Source organism: Schistocerca serialis, chromosome 6 (assembly GCF_023864345.2).
Source record: "Schistocerca serialis cubense isolate TAMUIC-IGC-003099 chromosome 6, iqSchSeri2.2, whole genome shotgun sequence".
Lineage (NCBI taxonomy): Eukaryota > Metazoa > Arthropoda > Insecta > Orthoptera > Acrididae > Schistocerca > Schistocerca serialis.
The window spans coordinates 728904419-728928307 of record NC_064643.1 but is presented as its reverse complement, the minus strand read 5'-3'; the positions used below and the strand labels follow the sequence as shown (position 1 = coordinate 728928307).

At 39.5% G+C, this 23889-nt stretch overlaps 1 protein-coding gene across 2 annotated transcripts in view; it reads right to left on the bottom strand.

Annotated features, from left to right (window-relative positions):
• LOC126484178 (phosphorylated adapter RNA export protein) overlaps positions 1 to 23889 on the bottom strand; it is a 113313-nt gene that overhangs the window by 10207 nt on the left and 79217 nt on the right. For both annotated transcript variants that reach the window (XM_050107588.1, XM_050107587.1), the window contains exons 4-5: positions 21867 to 21958; positions 12436 to 12610 (exon numbers count right to left, since the gene is read on the bottom strand). In XM_050107588.1, the coding sequence (XP_049963545.1) occupies positions 12436 to 12610; positions 21867 to 21958 (267 nt within the window). The remainder of the gene's footprint in view (positions 1 to 12435; positions 12611 to 21866; positions 21959 to 23889) is intronic.

Below are 23889 nucleotides of genomic sequence, written 5' to 3'. Positions count from 1 at the left end.
CAAAATACTGAGAAACTGATAGAATGATTTCTAACAAATGAACACTAATGTAGATATCAAAAAGCCCAGAGACCGTTTAGCTACTGGTCAGGAACACTGCTACTAGCTTTGCAACTATTACAAGATCCAGTATATTTCAAAAGCTTTGAAATGGTTAATAGCAGATTGTAGAATGTCTTGCAATTAAGGCCTTGATAATATGTCATAACTATTACAACTGCTTCAATAGTTTCAGTGGTAAAACAGTTTTCGTATCAAACTAAAGGGAATTCACAACTGAAAATACTCTTTCCACAACTGCATTTGTGTCTGGTACAGCTAGAGCAAAATTCACAAGCATCTCTATATTTTTACATGAAGTACTTGTACTTTTAAGTGTATGGAAAACATCAAATCATCTCTTATCTGTTTCCAAAGTCACTTTTTCTCATTCCTCAAGTTTCTTGGATACCACGTTGTGCACACATTCTATCTCATCAAACAATACATCTTTATCTAGCTGAAGACGGGGAAGAGCAATTTGGATTCTGGAGAAATGTAGGAAAACGCAAAGCAATACTGACCCTACAACTTCTCATAGAAGCTAGGTTAAGGAAAGGAAAAACCTACATTTCTAGCATTTGTAGACTTAGAGAAAGCTTATGTCAATGTTAACTGGAATATTCTCTTTCAAATTCTGAAGGTGACAGGGGTAAAATACAGGGAGCAAAAGGCTATTTACTGTTTGCACAGATACCTGATGGCAGTTGTAAGAGTTGAGTGGCATGAAAGGGAAGCAGTGGTTGAGAGAGCATTAAAGCATATCCCCATGTTATTTTTCCTTTTCCAAGTTTGAAGAAATAACTGATGTTTGAAATTTACTAAATTTCTTGTAACCAGTTTCTTCTTTAAGCAGCTCTAACTCCTCAGCTGATTCTGTAACTGAAATTATGGTTCTTTCCAACTTTTGGATTGAAACTGAAACCATTTTCAAATGGCTTTGAGTGAAATTAAGCCAAAGATGTAACTTTGAGTGCTCAAAAAACTGTTTCAGCAATGTAGGACAACTATCCTGCAAAGGTTTTTTTATTTACATCTTTATCAAAATATCTCCATTATTTTTATCACATTAGTTGGTTTTAATATGACCTTTTTTCTTAATCTTTGTCATATCTTTTAATAATGCTGTAACTTTTTAAAAAATTTCCTCTCAATTTTACTATCTTTTCATTTGGGATCTTCACCCATGTGATTTTTATTTACCTGTCCAGTTATTTAAATATTTGGATATACTGATCTATCAGTTTTTAAAAAAACACACAATTACGCAATCCTATTCATACTGGCTGTGAAATGGTGTAAAAAAATTAGTTTTCATTACAAGACAAACACTTTTTGGACAGTCAATGTTGGACACACAGGTAAATCTCATTATATGTGATAACAGTTATATTCCATGGAATTGCCGCACATACTGAATTTGCGTGAACTGACAGTACTTTTATACGTAAAATACTCACATAAAATAGCAGAGTTTCTTAGTATTTTTACTAAAAATAACCATTGGTCATCTCTCTAGAACACAAATTCAATACAAAATTTATACACTTCAAAATCCATCTATGTCCTAAATAGGCTTTGGATCACTGATATTGGAAGAATCTGATAGTGCTATAGTCAATTTCTGCGGCTGATTTCCTTACACACAAAAAGTTACAGCTGGAATGTGCTCACTAAGCACCTGACATTCATTTGAAGTGCCACAACTTTTAGCAAAGAAATGTTTGTTTTCTTTGACAGTTGATTATACAACCTTTGTAACATTTAAGATAATGTTCCAACTCCTCTTTTCACTACTGCACTCCTCACTTCTTTAGGTGTCATTGCAGTGTCAATTATTTTGAAGGCCTGAGTCGTTTTATTCATTGCCAGATTTCTAACAAGCTGAACTTATTTGACTTCTGTTTCCTCTTTATTACCTGCTCTATCTGAAAACGTTCATATCTTCATTTCTCAGATCCTGAGAATGGGGATTTAGGAGGTCACACACATTCCCTTCATCGACATCAGTGAATCCAGTCTGCCATGCCATTTACAAAATTTCTCTTGTTGCAATGGTGGTTACATTGATCACTTCCATCTTCTAACAATGACACAGCATTTGGCCACAGTTCCCTCCATAAACCATTCAAACACTTCTGGAGTGATGTCATTCCATGCATCTCTAATAACATCAATGGATATCTTAATAATAAACTGTGGCCAGAAAATTTTGATGGTAAATTTGCCATTCAAATCACAATTTTCTATGAGACTTGAGAAAGTCTTGTGGAGATTAGAACGCCTATTAATGTAGAAATAATTCCCTCGTCCATGGATTGCACAACAGATGTAGCATCCCATGGCAGAAATATGAATTCATTGTTTTTATTTTAATTAATAATGGAAAGTGGGTGGCTAGGAAAGTTCTCAAGCAGGAGAATTCTGGATCAGATTCTTTCTGTTTTACAGTAGGCCTTCAATTTTCTATTCAGTTCATTAGCAAAATATTCACTGAAAATGGCAGAAGTCAGCACCCCCCCCCCCCTTTTTTCCCTTTCTTTCCATCCCAAATGATCTTCCAAGTGTGCTCTTATCACAACCTTCGAATGTTGTAGGATTTTGAGAGTGGTACATCATAAATGGTCTTACTTTGCAATCCCCTGCAGCATGACCTCTGAAAAAGTTTCATCAGTTCTTGGCAGCCTTAAAGTAAGGTGGTATTTTTTCTCCAATAGAAGTAAATTTGCAGCTAGGCATTTGTTTCCAAAATAATCCGTTTTGTCAAACTTGAAAACCTGTTTCACACTATAGCCTTGTTCTGTTACATTTCTTTAAAACTCTTTTTAAATTCTTCGCCTTTAGCTGCCTCTCCTGTCGTTTTAATGTTGTGTAAGCTGGAATGATGCTTGAAGCGATCAACCCAGCGGGAGCTGGCCTAGAAAGGAGCTAGACTGTCCTATTCTTCCATTAAATGTGCATACAATCTCTTGGCTTTAGCTCGAATAGCAGCTCCAGAGAGAGGCATAGGCTGCTGGTTGTTGTGTTCAGTCCAACGGCTTAGTATTTTTCCATTCTTTCCATAGCCTTCGATTCAGATTTGGTCACTCTAGCCACACTTACATTAGCTGAATATTTGGCAGTTTTTCAAACTGATTCCATAGTGCCTCGCATAGTTCTCACAGTTCCAAAGCACACTAAATGTCAACAATACGCTCATCTTTCTCATCCCGATCCAAAAATTCTAACTTTGTTTCTAATGAATACAATCTTCGTACATGCTTCTTTCCCTTAACAGGGCATACTTTCTTTCCTCGCACCTGAAGTGCAACTTCACAGCTCTACTGACTTGAACTGACAAGTTATGTCAAAACTCGACTGAAGATGCACATTAAGATGCACTAATGCATTACTGCTCCCATGCAACATTAACAGACAGCAGGATTGGACTTAAAACTGAAATTGCACACAAGCGAAAATGCGGATAACGAATCCAAGTACATTTAAAATGTAACTTTTGTAACAACATAGACAAAATAATGGAGTTGAAGATTTGAACAAAAAGATTTACAAACAAGATAAAATTCAAGCAAAATGAATAATAGACATAATGACTGTGATGTTGCTGCTGTAGTGGTCTTCAGTCCTGAGACTGGTTTGATGCAGCTCTCCGGATTTCTACTAGCCCTAATCTTTTTACTTACTTGACCCTCTGCTTCCTTCACTAACACTTCATCCCTCAAAGCTACCCATTCTTCTTCTACTGTATTTCTTTCCCCCATTCTTGTCAATTGTTCCCTTATGCTCTCCCTGAAACTCTGTACAATCTCTGGGTTAGTCAGTTTATCCAGGTCCCATCTCCTTAAATTGCCACCTTTTTGCAGTTTCTTCACTTTTAATCTACAGTTCATAACCAATAGATTGTGGTCAGAGACCACATCCGCCCCTGGAAATGTCTTACAATTTAAAACCTGGTTCCTAAATCTCTGTCTTACTATTATATAATCTATCTGAAACCTGTAGTATCTCCAGGCTTCTTCCATGTATACAACCTTCGTTTATGGTTCTTGAACCAAGTGATAGCTATGATTAAGTTATGCTTTGTGCAAAATTCTACCAGGCAACTTCCTCTTTCATTTCTTACACCCAATCCATATTCACCTACTACGTTTCCTTCTCTTCCTTTTCCTACTATCAAATTCCAGTCACCCATGACTAATATTTTCATCTCCCTTCACTATTTGAAAAATTTATTTTCTCTCATCATACATTTCTTCAATTTCTTTGTCATCTGCAGAGCTTGTTGGCATATAAACTTGTACTACTGTAGTAGGCGTGGGCTTCGTGTCTATCTTGGCCACAATAAGACGTTCACTATACTGTTTGTAGTAGCTTACCCGCATTCCTATTTTCCTATTCATTATTAAACCTACTCCTGCATTACCCCTATTTGATTTTATATTTATAACCCTGTATTCACCTGACCAAAAGTCTTGTTCCTCCTGCCATCGAACTTCGCTAATTCCCACTATATCTAACTTTAACCTATCCATTTCCCTTTTTAAATTTTCTAATCTACCTGCCCGATTAAGGGATCTGACAGAGAGAGATAGAGAGACGAAGAGGGTGGGGGGAGTAGAAGGAAGTAAAAATGGGCAAATAAAGTTAATATGATGATTAAAATGATGCAGCAATGGATAAAATATGAAATATTATACACATCAACTCACCGATCACCAGGGTAAATATTGCAATGTATGATACTTGGGACTGTAACTTACATCACCATATAGGTGGTAGCAAAAAGATGATCTCACCCCTGGGGACCTCACCTTGTAAACTTGCATGGTTTGCCCTTGTTTGTTAACATCACAGCATGTGGTGGGATCCCTCTAACATCAAGGATTTTCCAGGGCTTGGATGCACCTCAACCACTATTGGTGCACCAAAATTTCAATAGTTTTGATGAGCTAATGGATTCTTTCTCAAAAGGAAAGCACTCCATGTAAAGCTGTACTAAGGTTAGTGAGAAAATCGTGTAAAGCTGTACTAAGGTTAGTGAGAAAATCAATGTTAGGATATAAGATTGAAAAATATGTACTGTCTTGCTTGTCTATTGTCTTTACTGGTTTTATGTATCCTATATTTAATTTTATTTCACACAAAACATCAAGTTATTAGCTAACAGGCAATTAAGAGTGCAAATTTTCTGAGGAGTTCCTGCTCTCTCGGTTACAAATAATCCCATCCAGTATTTATTGTGAGTTTTTTTAAACAGGGGCAGATTGTCAGACCGGCCAACTGGGAGCTGTTGGCCACGGTCAGCCGCCTTCAGGCTGCTGTCTCGAGGTGCAGCGACAGCGGAGGGTCTGGGGCGTTGCTTGAAATACCCCAGGTGTCGCTTGCTGCGTCCGCTGACTCAGCCGCTGAGGCACCTTCTAGTGTACCCGGCGCGTTGGGGCCGCCCTCACCTCAGGATGAGTGGCGGACTGCAACGCGTTCGTGTCGCTCGAGGCGGAGGGCCAATGTGGAGGCTGGCCGGCTGGCATCGCCCGTTCATCCTGTCAGTGAGCAGGTGGCCGCTCCTTCAGCAGGGCCCGAGCAGGCACACGGGGGCAAAGGTTTGCTGGTTATTGGGAGCTCCAACGTTAGGTGGGTGATGGAGCCCCTTAGGGAAATAGCGTACAGGGCTGGAAAGAAATCCAACGTGCACTCGGTTTGTCTGCCGGGGGGCCTCATCCAAGATGTGGAGGCAGCCTTGCCTGAGGCTATCGAGCGTACGAGGTGCTGTCGACATCAAGTAGTTGTTCACGTCGGCACCAAAGATGCCTGTCGCTTGGGTTCTGAGGCGATCCTCAGTTTGTACAGGCGGCTGGCAGATTTGGTGAAGACCGCTGGCCTCGCACGCGGGGTGCAAGCAGAGCTCTCTATTTGCAGCATCGTTCCCAGAGTTGATCGAGGTCCTTTGGTTTGGAGTTGAGTGGAGGGTCTCAACCAGAGGCTTCGTCAACTCTGTGACGGTCTTGGCTGCAGATTTCTAGACTTGAGCTATTGGGTGGGGAATTGTAGGATGCCCCTAGATAGGTCAGCGTTGCACTACACAAAGGAAGTGGCTACTCGGGTAGCAGAGTACTTGTGGCGTGCACATGGGGTTTTTTTAGGCTAGGCAGTAGTGCGAGGTGTACTGATGAACACTCACCAATCGACGTGCAGGCAGGGAAATCAGGACGTGCTCAGTGTAAAGACACTTCAGCTATCAAGATATTAGCAGTCAATTTTCAGAGTGTTCGGAATAAAGTTCCTGAATTTACTGGCCTCCAGGAAGCGTGTGGCGCGCTAGATATTCTCGGGACTGAGACCTGACTGAACCCTGAGATAGGAAGTTCTGAAATATTTAGTGAGGGTTGGAATGTGTATCGGAAAGACAGACTAGACACCGTAGGAGGTGATGTCTTCATTGCAGTTGACAAAAATATTGTGTCTACTGAGGTCGAAGTAGAGTGTGATTGTGAAGTTATCTGGACATGTTTAACAGGACTAGAGGAAAAAAAGTTAATTGTTGAGTGTTATTATAGGCCACCAGGTTCCACCGTGACAGTTCTAGAATCATTCAAAGGGAGTCTGCATTCTGTATCGCAGAAGAACCCAGATCATGCTACATTAGTCGGATGGGACAACAGCCTACCTAGTATAGACTGGGATGTCTATGGATTCATTACAGGTGGTACAGACAAGCCGTCGTGTGAATTACTTTTGAACACATTATCTGAAAACTGTCTTGAGCAGCTAAATCGACAGCCAACGCATAATGGAAATATTTTAGATCTAATAGCCACGAACAGACCAGACCTCATCGACAGTGTCAGTGTTGAGACAGGGATTAGTGATCATGATGTTTTCATTACGACTACGGTTATTAAAGTTACGAAAGTTAAAAAGTCGGTCAAGAAGGCTAGGAGAGTATTCTTACTAGAAAGAGCAGATAAGCAGCTGTTAGCATCCAACTTAGCAAATGAATCGACTTCATTTACTTCCGGTACGATGGACGTGGAAGAATTATGGGCAAATTTTAAACACATTGTAAATCACACATTGGACAAGTATGTGCCGAAAAAATGGGTTACGGACCGTGGTTTAACAGCGCAATTCGGAGAATGCTCAGGAAGCAAAGACAGTTGCACTCGCGGTACAAGAAAGATCGGAAGAATGGGGACAGGCAAAAGTTAGTAGGGATTCGTGCTGCTGTAAAAAGAGCGATGCACGAAGCATTCAACCACTACCGCCGTCATACCTTAGCAAAAGATCTTGCTGAAACCCAAGGAAATTCTGGTCTTACGTAAAATCGGTAAGGGGGTCGAAGGCTTCCATCCAGTCACTCACTGATCAGTCTGGCCTGGCAAAGGAAGACAGCAAAACGAAAGCTGAAATTTTAAATTTAGCATTTGAGAAATCTTTCACGCAGGAGGATCATACAAACATACCACCGTTTGAGTCTCATACAGATTCCCGTATGGAGGACATAGTGATAGACATCCCTGGGGTTGTGAAGCAGCTGAATGGGTTGAAAATAAATAAATCGCCAGGTCCTGATGGGGTTCCAATTTGGTTTTACAGAGAGTATTCTACTGCATTGGCTACGTACTTAGCTTGTATTTATCACGAATCTCTTGCCCAACGTAAAGTCCCGAGCGAGCAGAAAAAAGCGCAAGTGACGCCTGTATATAAGAAGGGTAGAAGGACGGATCCTCAAAATTACAGACCAATATCCTTAACATCGGTTTGTTGCAGGATTCTTCAACATATTCTCAGTTCGAATATAATGAATTTCCTTGAGACAGAGAAGTTGCTGTCCATGCATCAGCACGGCTTTAGAAAGCATCGCTCCTGAGAAACGCAACTCGCCCTTTTTCCACATGATATCTTGCGAACCATGGATGAAGGGTTATCAGACGGATGCCATATTCCTTGACTTCCGGAAAGCGTTTGACTCGGTGCCCCACTGCAGACTCCTAACTAAGGTGCGAGCATATGGGATTGGTTCCCAAGTATGTGATTGGCTCGAAGACTTCTTAAGTAATAGAACCCAGTACGTTGTCCTCAATGGCGAGTGTTCATCGGAGGTGAGGGTATCATCTGGAGTGCCCCAGGGAAGTGTGGTAGGTCAGCTGTTGTTTTCTATCTACATAAATGATCTTTTGGATTGGGTGGACAGCAATGTGCGGCTGTTTGCTGATGATGCTGTGGTGTACGGGAAGGTGTCGTCGTTGAGTGACTGTAGGAGGATACAAGATGACTTGGACAGGATTTGTGATTGGTGTAAAGAATGGCAGCTAACTCTAAATATAGATAAATGTAAATTAATGCAGATGAATAGGAGAAAGAATCCTGTAATGTTTGAATACTCCATTAGTAGTGTAGTGCTTGACACAGTCACGTCGATTAAATATTTGGGCGTAACATTGCAGAGCGGTATGAAGTGGGACAAGTATGTAATGGCAGTTGTGGGGAAGGTGAATAGTCGTCTTCGGTTCATTGGTAGAATTTTGGGAAGATGTGGTTCATCTGTAGAGGAGACCGCTTATAAAACACTAATACGACCTATTCTTGAGTACTGCTCAAGCGTTTGGGATCCCTATCAGGTCGGATTGAGGGAGGACATAGAAGCAATTCAGAGGCGGGCTGCTAGATTTGTTAATGGTAGGTTTGATCATCACTCAAGTGTTACGGAAATGCTTCAGGAACTCGGGTGGGAGTCTCTAGAGGAAAAGAGGTGTTCCTTTCGTGAATCGCTACTGAAGAAATTTAGAGAACCAGCATTTGAGGCTGACTGCAGTACAATTTTACTGCCGCAACTTACATTTAGCAGAAAGACCACAAAGATAAGATAAGAGAGATTAGGGCTCGTACAGAGGCATATAGGCAGTCATTTTTCCCTCGTTCTGTTTGGGAGTGGAACAGGGAGAGAAGATGCTAGTTGTCGTATGAGATACCCTTGCCATGCACCGTATGGTGGATTGTGGAGTATGTATGTAGATGTAGATGTAGAAATAGGTCTGTCTAATATTGCAGCAATTGTAGCACTCACCGCCACTGTCTTGGCACAAATGGTCATTTTCATAACACGACAGAATATAATCACGAAGTACCAATATCAAATGCCTATTGGGCCTACTACAAGCAAAAAGTTTCATGTTAGGAAATAGTTTCACATTTCATTCATACACTCTGACTTCTGAAGCATGAGATCGAAAAGTAGTAGTACAATTTTTTTTATATAAATTTGGAATTGTCATATTCTTCCATAATTTGTGTGATGTCCCCATTTCTTCTCCTTTCTCGTGCTAACAAACAATCTTGTCATCACTAATTCTCTAACTGTTCCTGCCAGGACTAAAACTTATTCTCCGGTTAACTTGACTAACCCTGCCAAAATCACTGGTGTAGTTCCCCCACGTTTATTCTCCGGTTAGGCGTTATTACCGTGTTGGTACAACGTGTTTACCGTGCTACTCCCAGAATAGAACTTTAGCGGCTTCTAGCCGGAGACTGCACAACTGGCCCTTACCAGTGTAGCGTTCTGAGAAAAAAAAATTTCTGCCAAAATTTCATTTTCTTGGTTACACTGAGAAGATAATAAATAATCTTTCTTACCTGTTATTCAACAGGGATGTGTTTCAAAATCATATGAATAATCAATACACCGACGTGCGCTGGATGCTAGGCAGTTTGTGAAACAAGGTCTTCCCCCACCCAACTGAAATTGCCGCCTGGGGCAGATATCCTGGTTTGTCCCTCGACCCCTATATCCAGGCCTGTTGCATATGCGTGAATCTGACAGCTTAGGCGCACCAGTAAAATTTTTTTTTTTCCGGGTAGCATCTGGGTGCTTGCCCCTATTGCTTATACAGCTAACTGCCACACTTCTTTAGCTAGAAGTGGGAGAAGGTACTACTCATACACGACTCAACTGTGCATGCGCTCGCTCACAACTGCTCAAACAAATCTAATGCGAACAGTTGTGACGTCACGCTCATCGGAGGCAATTTGTTGTTATGAAGCATTGCATAGTCTTCCTAAAGCCGCTGACACATTTTGCTGTTGGCAGACGCATGTGTGAGCACTTTGTTTTGTTGCTGTATATGATGCATTTCCTTGGCAACTTAGTTTTATTTTCATGTTTTATTGCTGCACTATTATTCTGCACTAGGGAGATACAGTAATATCCTTTGTTAGAGCATTGGTTCCTACCAGTCAATGTTACAAACATTTAACTGGAAACTAAAACAATGAAAAATTCCCGGAATTCTAAAAAATTCCCAGGTTTTTCCCGGTTTTCTCCCGGATGAAAAAATTCCTGTGTTTTTCCCAGATCTCCCGGGTCACATACATCCTGGTGTGATATATAAAAGTACAGAAGCATTTTCTGACAATTTCATTCCTGTAAACAGATTCAAAGTAGCAGTTATGGTTCCAAAGATACAACATTTGTTTTGTTGCAGGTAACTGAAAATGGCTTTGACCAAGGAGCAGAGAACTGAGCTCATTTTGATGACTGGAGAAAAGAGGTTCCTTGTCACAGCAGCAGATTTAACCAATCAGCACCCAGAAAGACCTGCAATTTCACACAACATTGTCAGGTGCTCAATTTCCAAATTCTGAGAAACTGGGACTGTGGCTGGCAAGGCACAGATTGGCTATCCAAAAAGTGCTACTGACAAGACAACCTCAACAATGGTTTTGGAACCTTTATGAAGAGGCCACACCGCAACCACCGCACATGAAGTTTGTCAGTAGAATGTGGAATCAGCCAGTCACTGAGCGTACGAATCATTCATGCTTATCAATGGCATACATTCAAGATTCAGCAACTCTAGCACCTACTGGAGGATGACCCAGGCAGACGTACACAGTTTTCACATGGGCCCTAAAGCAAGCTCAACAAGATCCCTGTTTTGTGCAAAGCATCTTGTTCAGTGATGAGGCAAACTTTTTTGACGGTAGAGAAGTCCATTGTCACAACCACAGATACAGGAGTGACAAGAATCCACCCTGGATGGAAATCTTCCAAGGTAGATGGCAATGTAAAGTTTATGGTGTGGAATGTGGGGTACTTGGGTAATTGGACCCATTTTCATTCACAAGAACCTAAATGCTCAACACTCCCTGAAAATGTTGCAACAAGAGGTGTTTCCCTTACTTCTAATGAAGATGGGAGCTTTCCCTCTCACTTCCAACAGGATGGGGCTCCACCACACTAGGGAGCAGTTGTTCGTCAGCGGTCAGATGGTCAATTTCCAGATCATTGGATTAGCCGACGTGGTTCTGTGTGAGCAAACACTGAAGAAGTGTGTGCCGGCATTTTTGCGGAAATCCTTCTGCTTGCGCATGATGATTGGATTCAGCACTTTCAAACGCGCGTTGACCGACACAATGTTGAACACACAAAATGACCGTCATTTAATTGAGAATAGTCCAGCCTGTAATTCCAACCAAAATCAGCACTTTCAAATGCACGTTGACCGACACAATGTTGAACACACAAAATGACCGTCATTTAATTGAGAACAGTCCAGCCTGTAATTCCAACCAAAATGTGTTGTAACTTTTGAACCATAACTGCTACTTTGAATTTGTTTACGGGAATGAACTTGTCAGGAAATGCTGATGTTATCTGATATGTCACACGACCCCATTTCCACTCAAAAAAATAAATTAATTAATTAAAAAATATAAAAAAAACCACTGAAGATGGCTAATTTCAAGATGGTGGCCATAGCTGGTATGTACCATAAAAGACCAATCACCTCACCCATACCTCACAGGAATATTCAAGTTTCCCCATTCCTGCAAGGTTTTTGACATAACCTGGTGTACTGTGACTATTGACTCACCCTGTACAAAGTGTACAGCCAACTGGTTGCAAAAGTTTAATGTAAAAACCTTGACCAGGTTTCAATATCACTAAGGGTATCTGCTTCAGAAGGAAGTCGCATATGTTACACAACATTAAAATTGATGATGAGATCATCATGTATGTTTATAATTTTAATGTCACGTAATTTATGTGACTTCCTTCTGAAGAAGATACCTTTGGTGATATTGAACGAAGTCGCATAAATTCCACCACATTAAAATTGATGATGAGCTCATCATATATGTTTGCAATTTTGATGTTACGGTGACTTCCTTATGAAGAAGCTACCCTTAGTAGTATCGAAATCTGGCCAAAGTTTTTATGTTGAACTTGTGCAACCAGTTATATACTTTATATATTGTTATCTAACTGAAGAAATAGACAATGCACTGGCCATTTTGGTTTCATTTGAATATTTTCATACTGCTATCTCATAATTTTCATCACATGAAACCAGAAAATATCTGATATTATCTATCTGAATATAATTATTTACAACATACCTGATGACAAGGTCTTCTTAATAAACTTCCGTTTCTTCCGAATCTTCTTAAGCTTCTTCCAAGGATCTTTACCATTATCCATGAGAATTTTTTGTTTCTTCTCCTGTGGTACACCATTGTCCATTTTCAGTAAGAACAAGTAACTTCCACCAGGTGTTCTCCTCCTCTGACCATTCTGAAATTGTTTTTATGATACCATTAATAATAATAATAATAATAATAATAATAATAATAATAATATTCCCCAGTTAAATTGCTGAATGCCAATTTACATAAGTGTTTGTTTTGTCAATGACATGTGGGTCTCTGAATCCACGTAGTTAGGGAAGCAGAAAACATTGTGTAGTTAGATTTAGATTTGAAAATTAAATATTCAGGAACTGGTGACAGTGACTCAAATTTGGCCTGCTGTGTGGTTTAACATTTCTGTCAACTTTCAAGAAATCAGTACCATGAAATTTTGTAACAGTACAAATGACTGTTAAGTTTTCTATGACATTTCAAATATATCCAAGGAAAACATGAGTGTTTTAGGCACAACTAACACCCTGACAAGGACAAAACATTTTCAGAAGCGTCTACTTACTAGGAACAGGAAAATTTCTTGCCTAATCTTCCTTAAATGCTGAAGCAGCCCCAATAATTTGGGAAAATCTGCCAACAGACCGTCAGCAGCTATGGAGTTCTTGAAAATGACAAATGTTGTCACAGAGACAGAACTGTTATTTGTCACACTGTTACATCACTTGGCAGGGTAGCAGTACCATAGGCATCCTCTTTGCCTGTATGTTTCTAACTGTCTTGAAAAGAGTGGAATGTTTGCACCATCCATTTTTAAAAGGCTGCTGGTTTTCTTGATTGGTAAAAGTACCACTTAATTACCAGGAAAGAAAACATCACTAATGTTAAACAGCTATGTTTATTGCCTCATTAAGTAATCATCATGTTGTCATGAAGCCCAGTCAATCTGCAGCCCTGCAGAAGGAACTCTCAGAGAAACTCGGGGTCCAAAAGTTCAGACACATTTATGTGTGCCTAACACTCAAGTATGGCAAAAGGTTATCTTCACTACTTAAATTGTTTTCTACTCCATCGAATATTATCATTTCACTTGTAACTCCACTATATGTAGCAACTGAATATCAGAACAATTGAGAAGAGTCACTATGTTTATATCTGGCTAGGATGCTACCAGCAAGTGAACCACAGAAACTCTAGCTGACAGATCACATGAGACCAGACAGCCAATCAATTTCAGCCTGAGAGGACATGAGCTTCCTCTCACTCTCTGCAAGACAACTGATCCAATGTTCTGATCGTAACAGATGCTTTCACAGACGATAAAATTACATTTATGGACATTTCCAGATAAAAAATTGGACAGCTCTTACTGTTGTTCAAGTCAGCTACACTTCTCTGTGAGATTGCTGAGTGAATTCACACTTGGGCACCACTACACTGGTATACTCAGGGTATTTTTTTATTATTTATTAATTTTCAAATTCACAGTTATTTCCAGATTAAAATAATGATTTTCCAGGTTGCCAGGTCACATGTTTTTACCTAAATGAGGTTAGCAAACATACTGTGCTAGAAATAACAAGTAACTTATTTTTAAAATATATGTCATAGAAACTGAACCATATCACGTTATGATGTACAACACTGAGTTTGAACAAATAAATGGTTCAAATGGCTCTGAGCACTATGGGACTTAACATCTATGGTCATCAGTCCCCTAGAACTTAGAACTACTTAAACCTAACTAACCTAAGGACAGCACACAACACCCAGCCATCACGAGGCAGAGAAAATCCCTGACCCCGCCGGGAATCGAACCCGGGAACCCGGGCGTGGGAAGCGAGAACGCTACCGCACGACCACGAGATGCGGGCTGAGTTTGAACAGTTGGAGGATACTGCTCATTATAATGTGACACAGTCGTATTCGAAGTGTATTCATTTAGACAACTCTGCTCGTTTAAGCTAGACTTCTGATGATCATCTGCTGGCTTAAACAATCAGTTTGTGACAGAAGCAATAAATGCTGGACACACTACAATACAGTCATTTCTCATGAACTAATGGCTGTAGAATGTTGCATTTCATCATGAAACAATACTTTCAGTTTCATCTAGAACTTTCTCCTTTAAGTTTTTTGAGGCAACAGAAACGTAAATTTGTTTTTGTTAGCAAAAATTATGTCGTCGTATGATTCCAAAATCAATATTTCGCAGCAAATCGTATGTTGCACATACTGTTTTTCTCAATTTGTCTACATGCCTAGACTATGAAGTGACAGATCAGTGCAGGGGTTATTTTTGAGGAAATGCTGTGGCGAGCCATCAATTAATGTGTGACATATAGCAGCTTGAATATTTATAAAAAAAGCAGAATCCTCACCCCTACAACACACACAAAAGGAGAAAGAGAGAGAGAGAGAGAGAGAGAGAGAGATGACTGACAATTTATTTCCAAAATTTGTAAATATACTGCATTTCATATGACACACTGTACTTTCATGAAATGGGCAGCTATTTTTCCTGTTTCAGATGTTTCCACTTATATTTTCCCAACAACGGTTTTAAAACATCTGTGTAGTTAAAAAAGTTTTGTTCTGCAAAACTCTAGTACCACATCAACGAATTTTAATGCCTCAAGTGTGTGTAAATAATACACTGACCTAATGGAGAATGTTGGAAGTTATGAGTTCTGGAATTCATAGAAGCTGAAATGGAAAATTGAAAACAACATTTCAGGAACGACAGACATGTAGGATTCAGCCTCCCAGAGTGCCCTCCCGTAGCAAATGTATTACCAGTACATCCTCAAAAGTGCATTTTAAACGAAAACATTATTTTGTTCTAATTAAGGCACTTAATTTTTTTGTTCTTACAGTTCTAAAAAGACACCAAAATAAACAGAGATGGTCTGCAAACCACATAACTGCAAGTTTGCCACACTTGTGTGACTTTCTTTTTATCAGTTTTAATACAAGTTGTACAACTTTGCATCCGCCATTTGCCGATAAGTGGCGACAACTGTAAGCAGAGGTTGAAAGAAACAGATCGCAGACGTCAGGCAATTAGCTTGGACCTTGGTCAACATAACCTCATTCAAATATTAGTCAATTTGTTTCTGCATCGTACAGTTGTTCTTGACTGAAAATGTGTTTGTTTCAGTATGAAGAAAACAGCAGCTGAGTGTTATCAAATGCTCTCAAGTACATATGGTAAGGACACTATCAGTGAAAGAACGTATCGTGAGTGGTTTCAATGCTTCAAGAACGGTGATTTTAGCATCGTTGACTGGCATAGTGGTGCAAGACAGAATGTTTTCGAAGATGAAGAATTTGAGACATTGCTTAGTGAAGACTCACGTCAAACTCAAGAAGAATTGGCATGATTAGTGGGAGTGACACAGAAAGTCATTTCAAAATGTCTCAAGGCTATGGACATGATTCAGCAACAAGGAACTTGGGTCCTGTGTGAGCTGAAACCAAGAGATGTTGAACGGTGTTTCTGGGTTCGTGAACAGTTGCTTCAGAGGCAAAAACAGAAGGGATTTCTGCATCACATTGTGACCGGGGATGAAAAATTTGTTCATTACGATAACCATAAACAAAAAACTCATGGTAATATACCGACCATGCTTCCACATCAACAACCAAACCGAATATTCACAGATCATTTACTGGATTTGGTGGGACCAGCTCAGCGTTGTGTACTACGAGGTGTTAAAACCGAGTGAAACAATCACAGGTGCTCGTTATCGAATGCAATTAATGCATTTGATCAGAGCATTACAAGACAAACGGCCACAATACAGCGAGAGGCACTATAAAGTGATTTTGCAGCATGACAACATTCGACCACACGTTGCAAAAGAGGTCAAAACGTACTTGAAAACGTTAATAGGAAGTCCTACCCCACCCACCGTATTCTCCAGACATTGCTCCCCCGGACTATCACCTGTTGATCAATGGTGCATGGCCTGGCTTGCCAACACTTCCGATCTCATGAAGAAGTCACAAATTGGATTGATTCGTGGATTGCTTCAAAAGATGAACAAGTTTTTCGAAGCGGGAATCATACACTGCCCGAAAGATGGGAGGAAGTGGTGGCCAGCAATGGAAAATACTTTGAATGATACATGTGTAACCAATGTGTTTCATTGAAGCCTCAAATCTTGGGGAAAAAATGGCGGAAGCAAAGTTGTACACTTTGAAACCACTTAAACATGAACATAAGCAAATATTGCTTTTGGCTCTATAAATAACAAGTTTTACAGACAAATAACTTGGAACATCTATAAAGTCTTATAATTTATATTGTATTATGAACAATAAGATCAAAGACCAACAAAAATATTTAGATGAGAACTACTTTTTCAAATTTAGCCATAATTTTGGCTGCTTCCACCAACTTTCTTCTTCTTCTTCTTCTTCTTCTTCTTCTTCTTCTTCTTACATTCTAACATCTTAATTTCTGACAAAATCTTGTTCTTGTTGTTTTTCAGTTTCACTTAGTTGTTTCTTTTTATCATCTTTATACAATGAACTTGCATTATGCATAGAAAGAATTAAACTTTTCTAATTTTGAAATTATCAACACCACAATCATCATGGATCACAGCATAAATAGGTCTTTGAGCAATAAGACTTTTTTTCATTTGATTCTCAACAATATGCCCAGAATTTATTGAAAAACCTCGGCCCACAACAGCATTTCTACGTGAAAATATTAAAATGATTTTGAGAAAATCTTCAAAGTTATAACATTCTTTTTGTGACAGTTTAATCGCTTTCATCCAAAATTCATCCAAACAAGTTTCCCTTCTTTCGAACATTCTCATTTTGTTTTGAATACAAGACCCGTTACAAATATTGAAAAATTCTTAATTAACACCATCTGCTTTTACGCCAGATAACCTTTCACCATAGGCGAGAATTTCAAGGCACAATGTCAACCTTTTTACAGCCATTTCTTGATTTAATGCTACTCAAGGGTCCAAACATGAAATGGCATGTGTAAGTGATCTTTCAAGTAGCTTTTGTATCATGGCAACAGCACAAAAACGCATTTCTTCTTTAAGCCTCAAGATGTCAGTCAGGTCCTTAACTTTCTTTAGGGCATCCTGTGTAGTAAAATCCTATGCAAAGAACTGAGCAATGATCACATTCTTCTTATCCTTCATGTCGATCTTTGTGAGGGATTTTTTTGTTTACCAAAATGTCTGGTCTGACAACTTGCTGCATCAAAGAGGTGGTAAGAGTGAACAATTCATTGTAAAAAAAATAAAAAAGAGCCCTTGGAAATCACGTAAATAACCTCTGAATGCACGTGCAGTCACAGAAAAAAAAAATTGGACCTAAGAATTTGTCTTTAACGGCTTCCGATATGGTCTTAAAACTCGCAGAATTAGAGAGGTTCTTGGTGTTGCATAAATATATTCATTGCAAAGACTTCCGTTTGTTTGTGGAAAGTTTATGCTTTTGGCTGTTAGCGTATCTGTCTAAAGCACTTTTCCCCACTGTCGAAATATTTATTGTTGCGTTGAACCAAGAACATAATGCATTCGTTAGTAATTTGGTGTCACGCCTAGCCTACGTACTGTGGTATCAAGTTGTGCTCTATTTAGGCATGGAGAAAAAACACTGCACTCTGAAAATGTCATGAACTTTTTCAACTGCGCGGACGATTCACACAATCTGTCTCCATTACTTCTGGTTTCTGTTGTGACCGTCCATCTCAGAAAGATGTAGACAGCACCAGTCTCGGAAGAGTTGTAACAATGGGTTCGTTTAAGCAACTGCCAGACAGCAACTTTCAAGCACTAAAAAACCGGTGTTAGTGCGATGACATAAAAACCCATGTTTGGCCTTTGCACTGCTTGAACATTTCTCGTCTCATTTCAAGTTAAGATTTCCGCACATAGTGGTGGATAAACAACTGATAGGTGGCGATGGAAACCACCAGAGTAGTAGTTAATTTGCTTGACTGAATAAGTATACAGGGTGTAAACATGAAATAGCCGAATGCGGGAACTGCAGTAGCTTCAAAACGACTGAAAAGTGTACCCCACTCTTAACTCACACAGTTACGAGCACGCGCGAATCTGGCAGCTTGGGAGTGTCACAAAAAATTTTTTGGGCAGATTCTGGCTGGTTAGCTGTCACTGTTTATACATCAAACAGCCATACTCCAGGCAGCCAGAAGTGGGAGAAGGCACTACATATACGCGATTTCAGCTCTGTGCATGCGCAACATGGTGTCTGGCAGCATGTCCTGTTTAAAAAATTGCTGCTGCATGAATAATTCAGAACTGAAGAAAACCCACCTCCCCACTGAATGCTTATGTTTTCGACGTTATGCTCACATCATTTTTGGCTAACAATCGGCATGTTAAATAATTGCTACCAAGACAACACGAAATTGTGTTTACAAGTAACATTGCCAATGTAAAGTCATCTACAGGAACTATCATTCATTATTACTTACAAAACATCAAAACCAACTCGTATGAAGTTTTAAGTTTGAATTATCAAAATGCTCGCAGCACATGTTTCCTGGAAGAGATTTCCCAACACAGAATCAGGCAAAAGAAAACTTACTTGTGAGGAACAGATCTGTCTAACATGAGTTTGTGTGGGTTATTTTATTGAAATGCGCGAATTTTAGTGTAGATAAATAAAGCCTGTCATTCGAGCTGCGATTTCGCACAAACAGACACTCCAATAACATCGTGTCTCTTGAACAGAGAGCCACGTTGGGAAAGAAATTAAATCAAATCATATGAATGAAGACACTGAGATAAAGATAGAAATACTCAGATAATGTCGGACTATGTAGCACAGTATTTGAATACTACTTAAAACAACCAAACAACCATAAATTGAGTTAAAAATATTTTTGTGCACAAAAATTAAATGATGAATATTATTAAAAAGTTGAGGTTTTTTGTGGAAATTCAAGATATTTTCAAGTTTTTTTCCCCCCCACAAATTCAAGGCTTTCCCCGGTTTTCAAGGTTGCAAGGTTAAGTGGCCACCCTGTATACTTATTCAGTCACGCAAATTAACTACTATTCTGGTGGTTTCCATCACCATCTATAACTACTGTCACATCTTTGTTCCTATATAGCACTTCAACTGTATCCGGTTTAACCTGCATGCACAATGAGCCAATTGTGTGAATTCCTTTCTTGTGGATCATGTCATTTCTTTTAATGTGAACTTTTGTTGCAAGCTGTAGTGTATTTATGCAACTGTAAAAAATAACTGCTGCCATAGAAAAGTGAGGCACAAAATCACTAAAATGTCGTGCCACAGATGTAAAATAAATGCTATTATAATGATAATGAAGAAGACGGGTTGCTATTCATCACATAGAGGTGTTGAGTGGCAGACAGGTACACAGGACGATGGGGGGGAAATACTGCTAGATATTATTAGCTGTTGTATTAAGCCCTTCATCACACGTACACAAAATAAAATGCACACACCTTCACACATGCTTCACTCTCACACACGTGACCACTGTTGTCTCCAAGCACAAAGGACAGACTGCGACTGGCAAGGAGAGGTCCCCAGCGGAATGACATAGGTTGTGATCCCATGTATCACATACTGCAGTCATTCAGCCTGGTGGGCCCTTATTTGTGGGTAATGAAGAAAAAAAAATTGGAATTTTGTGTGACACTCAATAGTGTTGCGTTACATAGTTTGGTTGCATGGTGTAATCGATAGGATAACAGCTTCACATGGAGGAGGTTATGGTTCGAATCTTGTCAGGGGCACAAAATTTTATTTTTAATTCTTTTCTAAATGACGTTGATTATCATTTTTATTCAATTAATTGATATACATGTAAGTTTTTAATTCCTTTCCTTTGTCACACAATTTTAATCATAATATCAACTTCTTTATTTGCTGTCATTTTTCTCCCTATCAATCTTTCTCCACTTGAAATCTTCATTCATGTGCTTTTAATTAATTTTATGTATTATTTTTTATTTAATTTCTATTGTTTCATCACTCTATTCTTTTGCCCACACTATTGTGCTCATTATATCTGTTTCTCATTTTGCTTGAATTTTGTTATACTTATAAACCTACCTGTCATTTAAATTTCCATCTGTATTATTTTGTCCACAGTGCAATAGATGTTTAGGTCACATTTAAAAGGTTTGTATGACAATAACCACGCAAAAAAATTGCACAACTGATAACAAAAATATATTTTCACACCGTTGCACAAATGTAAATAGATTATTTCATCTTTTGTTGAATGGCTGCAGTGTATGATACCTGGGATCTTCAAACAATGGAAAATCCAGGATGGAAGGTAACAATATTAAGAAAAGTATACTTGCTATTCACCATATAGCGGAGATGATGAGTCGCAATTAAGCACAGCAAAAAGATGTCACAATAAGCTTTTGGCCAACAAGCTCTATGTCATTTTTTTTTCTTTTTTTTGGCAAAGGTCTTGTTGGCTGAAAGCTTACTGTGTGACAGTCTTTTTGACGTGCCTATTCTGTGAGTCATCATCTCTGTTATATGGTGAGTAGCAACTATCTTTTTCCACATTGTTACGTACCTGGGATCTTAACGTACCTCACCGCATGGGAAGTGAGGTTACAGAAGAAGTGGATTGGGGACGGGGGGGGAGGGGAGACTGTAGAGGGGGGTAATGGGGAAGAAGATGCCAGTCTGCCTGTGGGAGAATGCAGGAGTGTGGTGGGGCCAGGAGAGTGGGCATATAGGACCAGCATAAGGAGGCTGTGCTGAGAGAGAGTGGGGATGGTAAGAACAAAGTGAAGAGGATAGAAGTAGAAAAGGGTGAAGGACTCCACAGGTATGCTAGTAGGATAGAAGGCAAGTGTAGGGGCAGGGGTGGGAGCAGACAAGGGGATAGGTAGGTGGAAGACAGGGACCAGTAAAGGCTGAGGTCAATGGGGTTACAGGAAGGAATTGTATGTTGCAGGGCGAGTTCCCACTTATGAAATTAAGAAAAGCTGGAAGAATCCAGATGGCACTTGCTTTGAAGCACTCACTAAAATGATTGACAGATTACACAAAATAACCACAGAAAGCTTATAATTTCAGGCTACTGTCGAGCCTTAATGAAATACTCAGATAATGTCAGACTATGTAGCACAGTATTTGAATACTACTTAAAACAACCATAAATTGATTTAAAAATATTTTTGTACACAGAAATGAAATGATGAATATTATTCAAAAGTTGAGGTTTCTTGCGGATATTCAAGATATTAATGAAAGGTAGGTATGCCAGGCATAAATAAACGGTAGGCCAACATTTTATTTGCTTGAAAGACAACAACATAAAAAAATTCAATGATTTATTTTCTTAAATATTGGTAAATGGTAGAGGAGTTTTAGAAGCAATGTATGTAACACCTACTCACCATTATCATCAGCCCACCAACTTCTTCTACTTTTCTTGTTTTCTCAAATAGGTCTATGGCTTTCTGTTTTCCTAGGACTTGAACAACTTTCACTGTAAAAAAGGCATAATAATTATTCAGAATTCCACTAACCCTAAGGGAATAACATTCAGACAAATCTTTTTAACATTATTTATGTGCCAGCAGTCCTCTGTCATATCATTAGCTCAGATATATGGGTACCAGCATTCTTGTGGCAATTATCCCCGCCTCCCCCAACTACCCACACTCATGCTCCTGCAAGCATGTATGTAAAATGAAACAGCTGTTTTACTGTCAAGGTAAAAGAAATGTGTAGATATACTGGATTGTTTTAGTATATCAGATATTTGTCCATGAGTAGTTTCTCGGCAGTAAATGCATTATCTCCTGACAATATAATGTAATTAGAGAATCTTAATAAAAATTTCAGCATTCTGAATATATTTACTGCTGAAACTTCCTGGCAGATTAAAACTGTATGCTGGACAGAGACACAACTTCAGGATCTTTGCCTTTCGCAGGCAAGTGCTCTACCATCTGAGTTACCCAAACATGACTCACGACCCGTCCTCACAGCTTTTAATTCTGCCAGTACCTTATCTCCTATCTTCCAAACTTCAGCTTTTAATTCTGCCAGTACCTCATCTCCTACCTTCTAAACTTCACAGAAGCTCTCCTACAGACCTTGAAGAACTAGCGCTCCTGGAAGAAAGAATACTTCAGAGACATGGCTTAGTATTAACTGTATGCCAGTTACATTTTGGGAGGAAGATACTGTGGCATAGGTCTTCCTCTCTTGTGTTGTTGGAGGGATACACAATTTCTCTTGCCGTATCTGCTGGTAGGCTCATGCTGGCTCTGTAACATAGGAAGCCAAAAGGAATGAAGTTTTCTCTTGCATAAAACTTTTCGTTCTGCCTGCAAGTTCTTGGTTTATAGCAGGTGGCAAATTAGGTGTTGAAAGGGATGCGGTAGGTAGCATAACAGCAACAACTTTTGCACAATTTGGCATCTTTTAATGTCGACTTAATGAATGCATTCATATTTTTTCCGTGCCTCTGCATACGAAATGCAGACCATTGCTTTATACTCTTGGATTTTATTTTCTGCTTTAAATACTGGGCAAACTGATGTAAGGATGTAAGGTTGCACGCCACATGTAGAACGTAAGGTCTCTGTGAAAGAGAACTCTTTGTACCAAGTTTTTACTAACAAGTCATCCGGTTTTTCACATGTCTTAAATGCTGGATACTGTGCAGCAGGGGAGGATTTAATCAGTAGTGACCAATTTCACATTCTTTCAAATATGTCTACTTTTCTAAATTTATCTTCTATTTGGTAATGAAAAATAATGGCTTGGTGCTGTAAAAGTATCTCCTTGTTTTCTAGCAGACACTAGATATTGAATGAATTGTCTCCAGTCATCTGGCTTGTCCCTTTTCCCATCGGGTAGCCAAGGTAGGGAAAGCAGTTGTCCACACTGAACTTGGATACCTAACAACTGAGTCTGCCGGATCAATATAATGTAGATACCTATTAGCTGAAACCTATTGCCGTTGGTGGGGAGGCTTGCGTACCTCAGCGATACAGATGGCCGTACCGTAGGTGCAACCACAACGGAGGGGTATCTGTTGAGAGGCCAGACAAACGTATGGTTCCTGAAGAGGGGGAGCAGCCTTTTCAGTAGTTGCAGGGGCAACAGTCTGGATGATTGACTGATCTGGCCTTGTAACAATAACCAAAACGGCCTTGCTGTGCTGGTACTGCGAACGGCTGAAAGCAAGGGGAAACTACAGCCGAATTTCTCCCGAGGGCATGCAGATTTACTGTATGGTTAAATGATGATGGTGTCCTCTTGGGTAAAATATTCTGGAGGTAAAATAGTTTCCCATTCGGATCTCTGGGCGGGGACTACTCAAGAGGACGTTGTTATCAGGAGAAAGAAAACTGTCATACTACGGATCGGAGTGTGGAATGTCAGATCCCTTAATCGAGCAGGTAG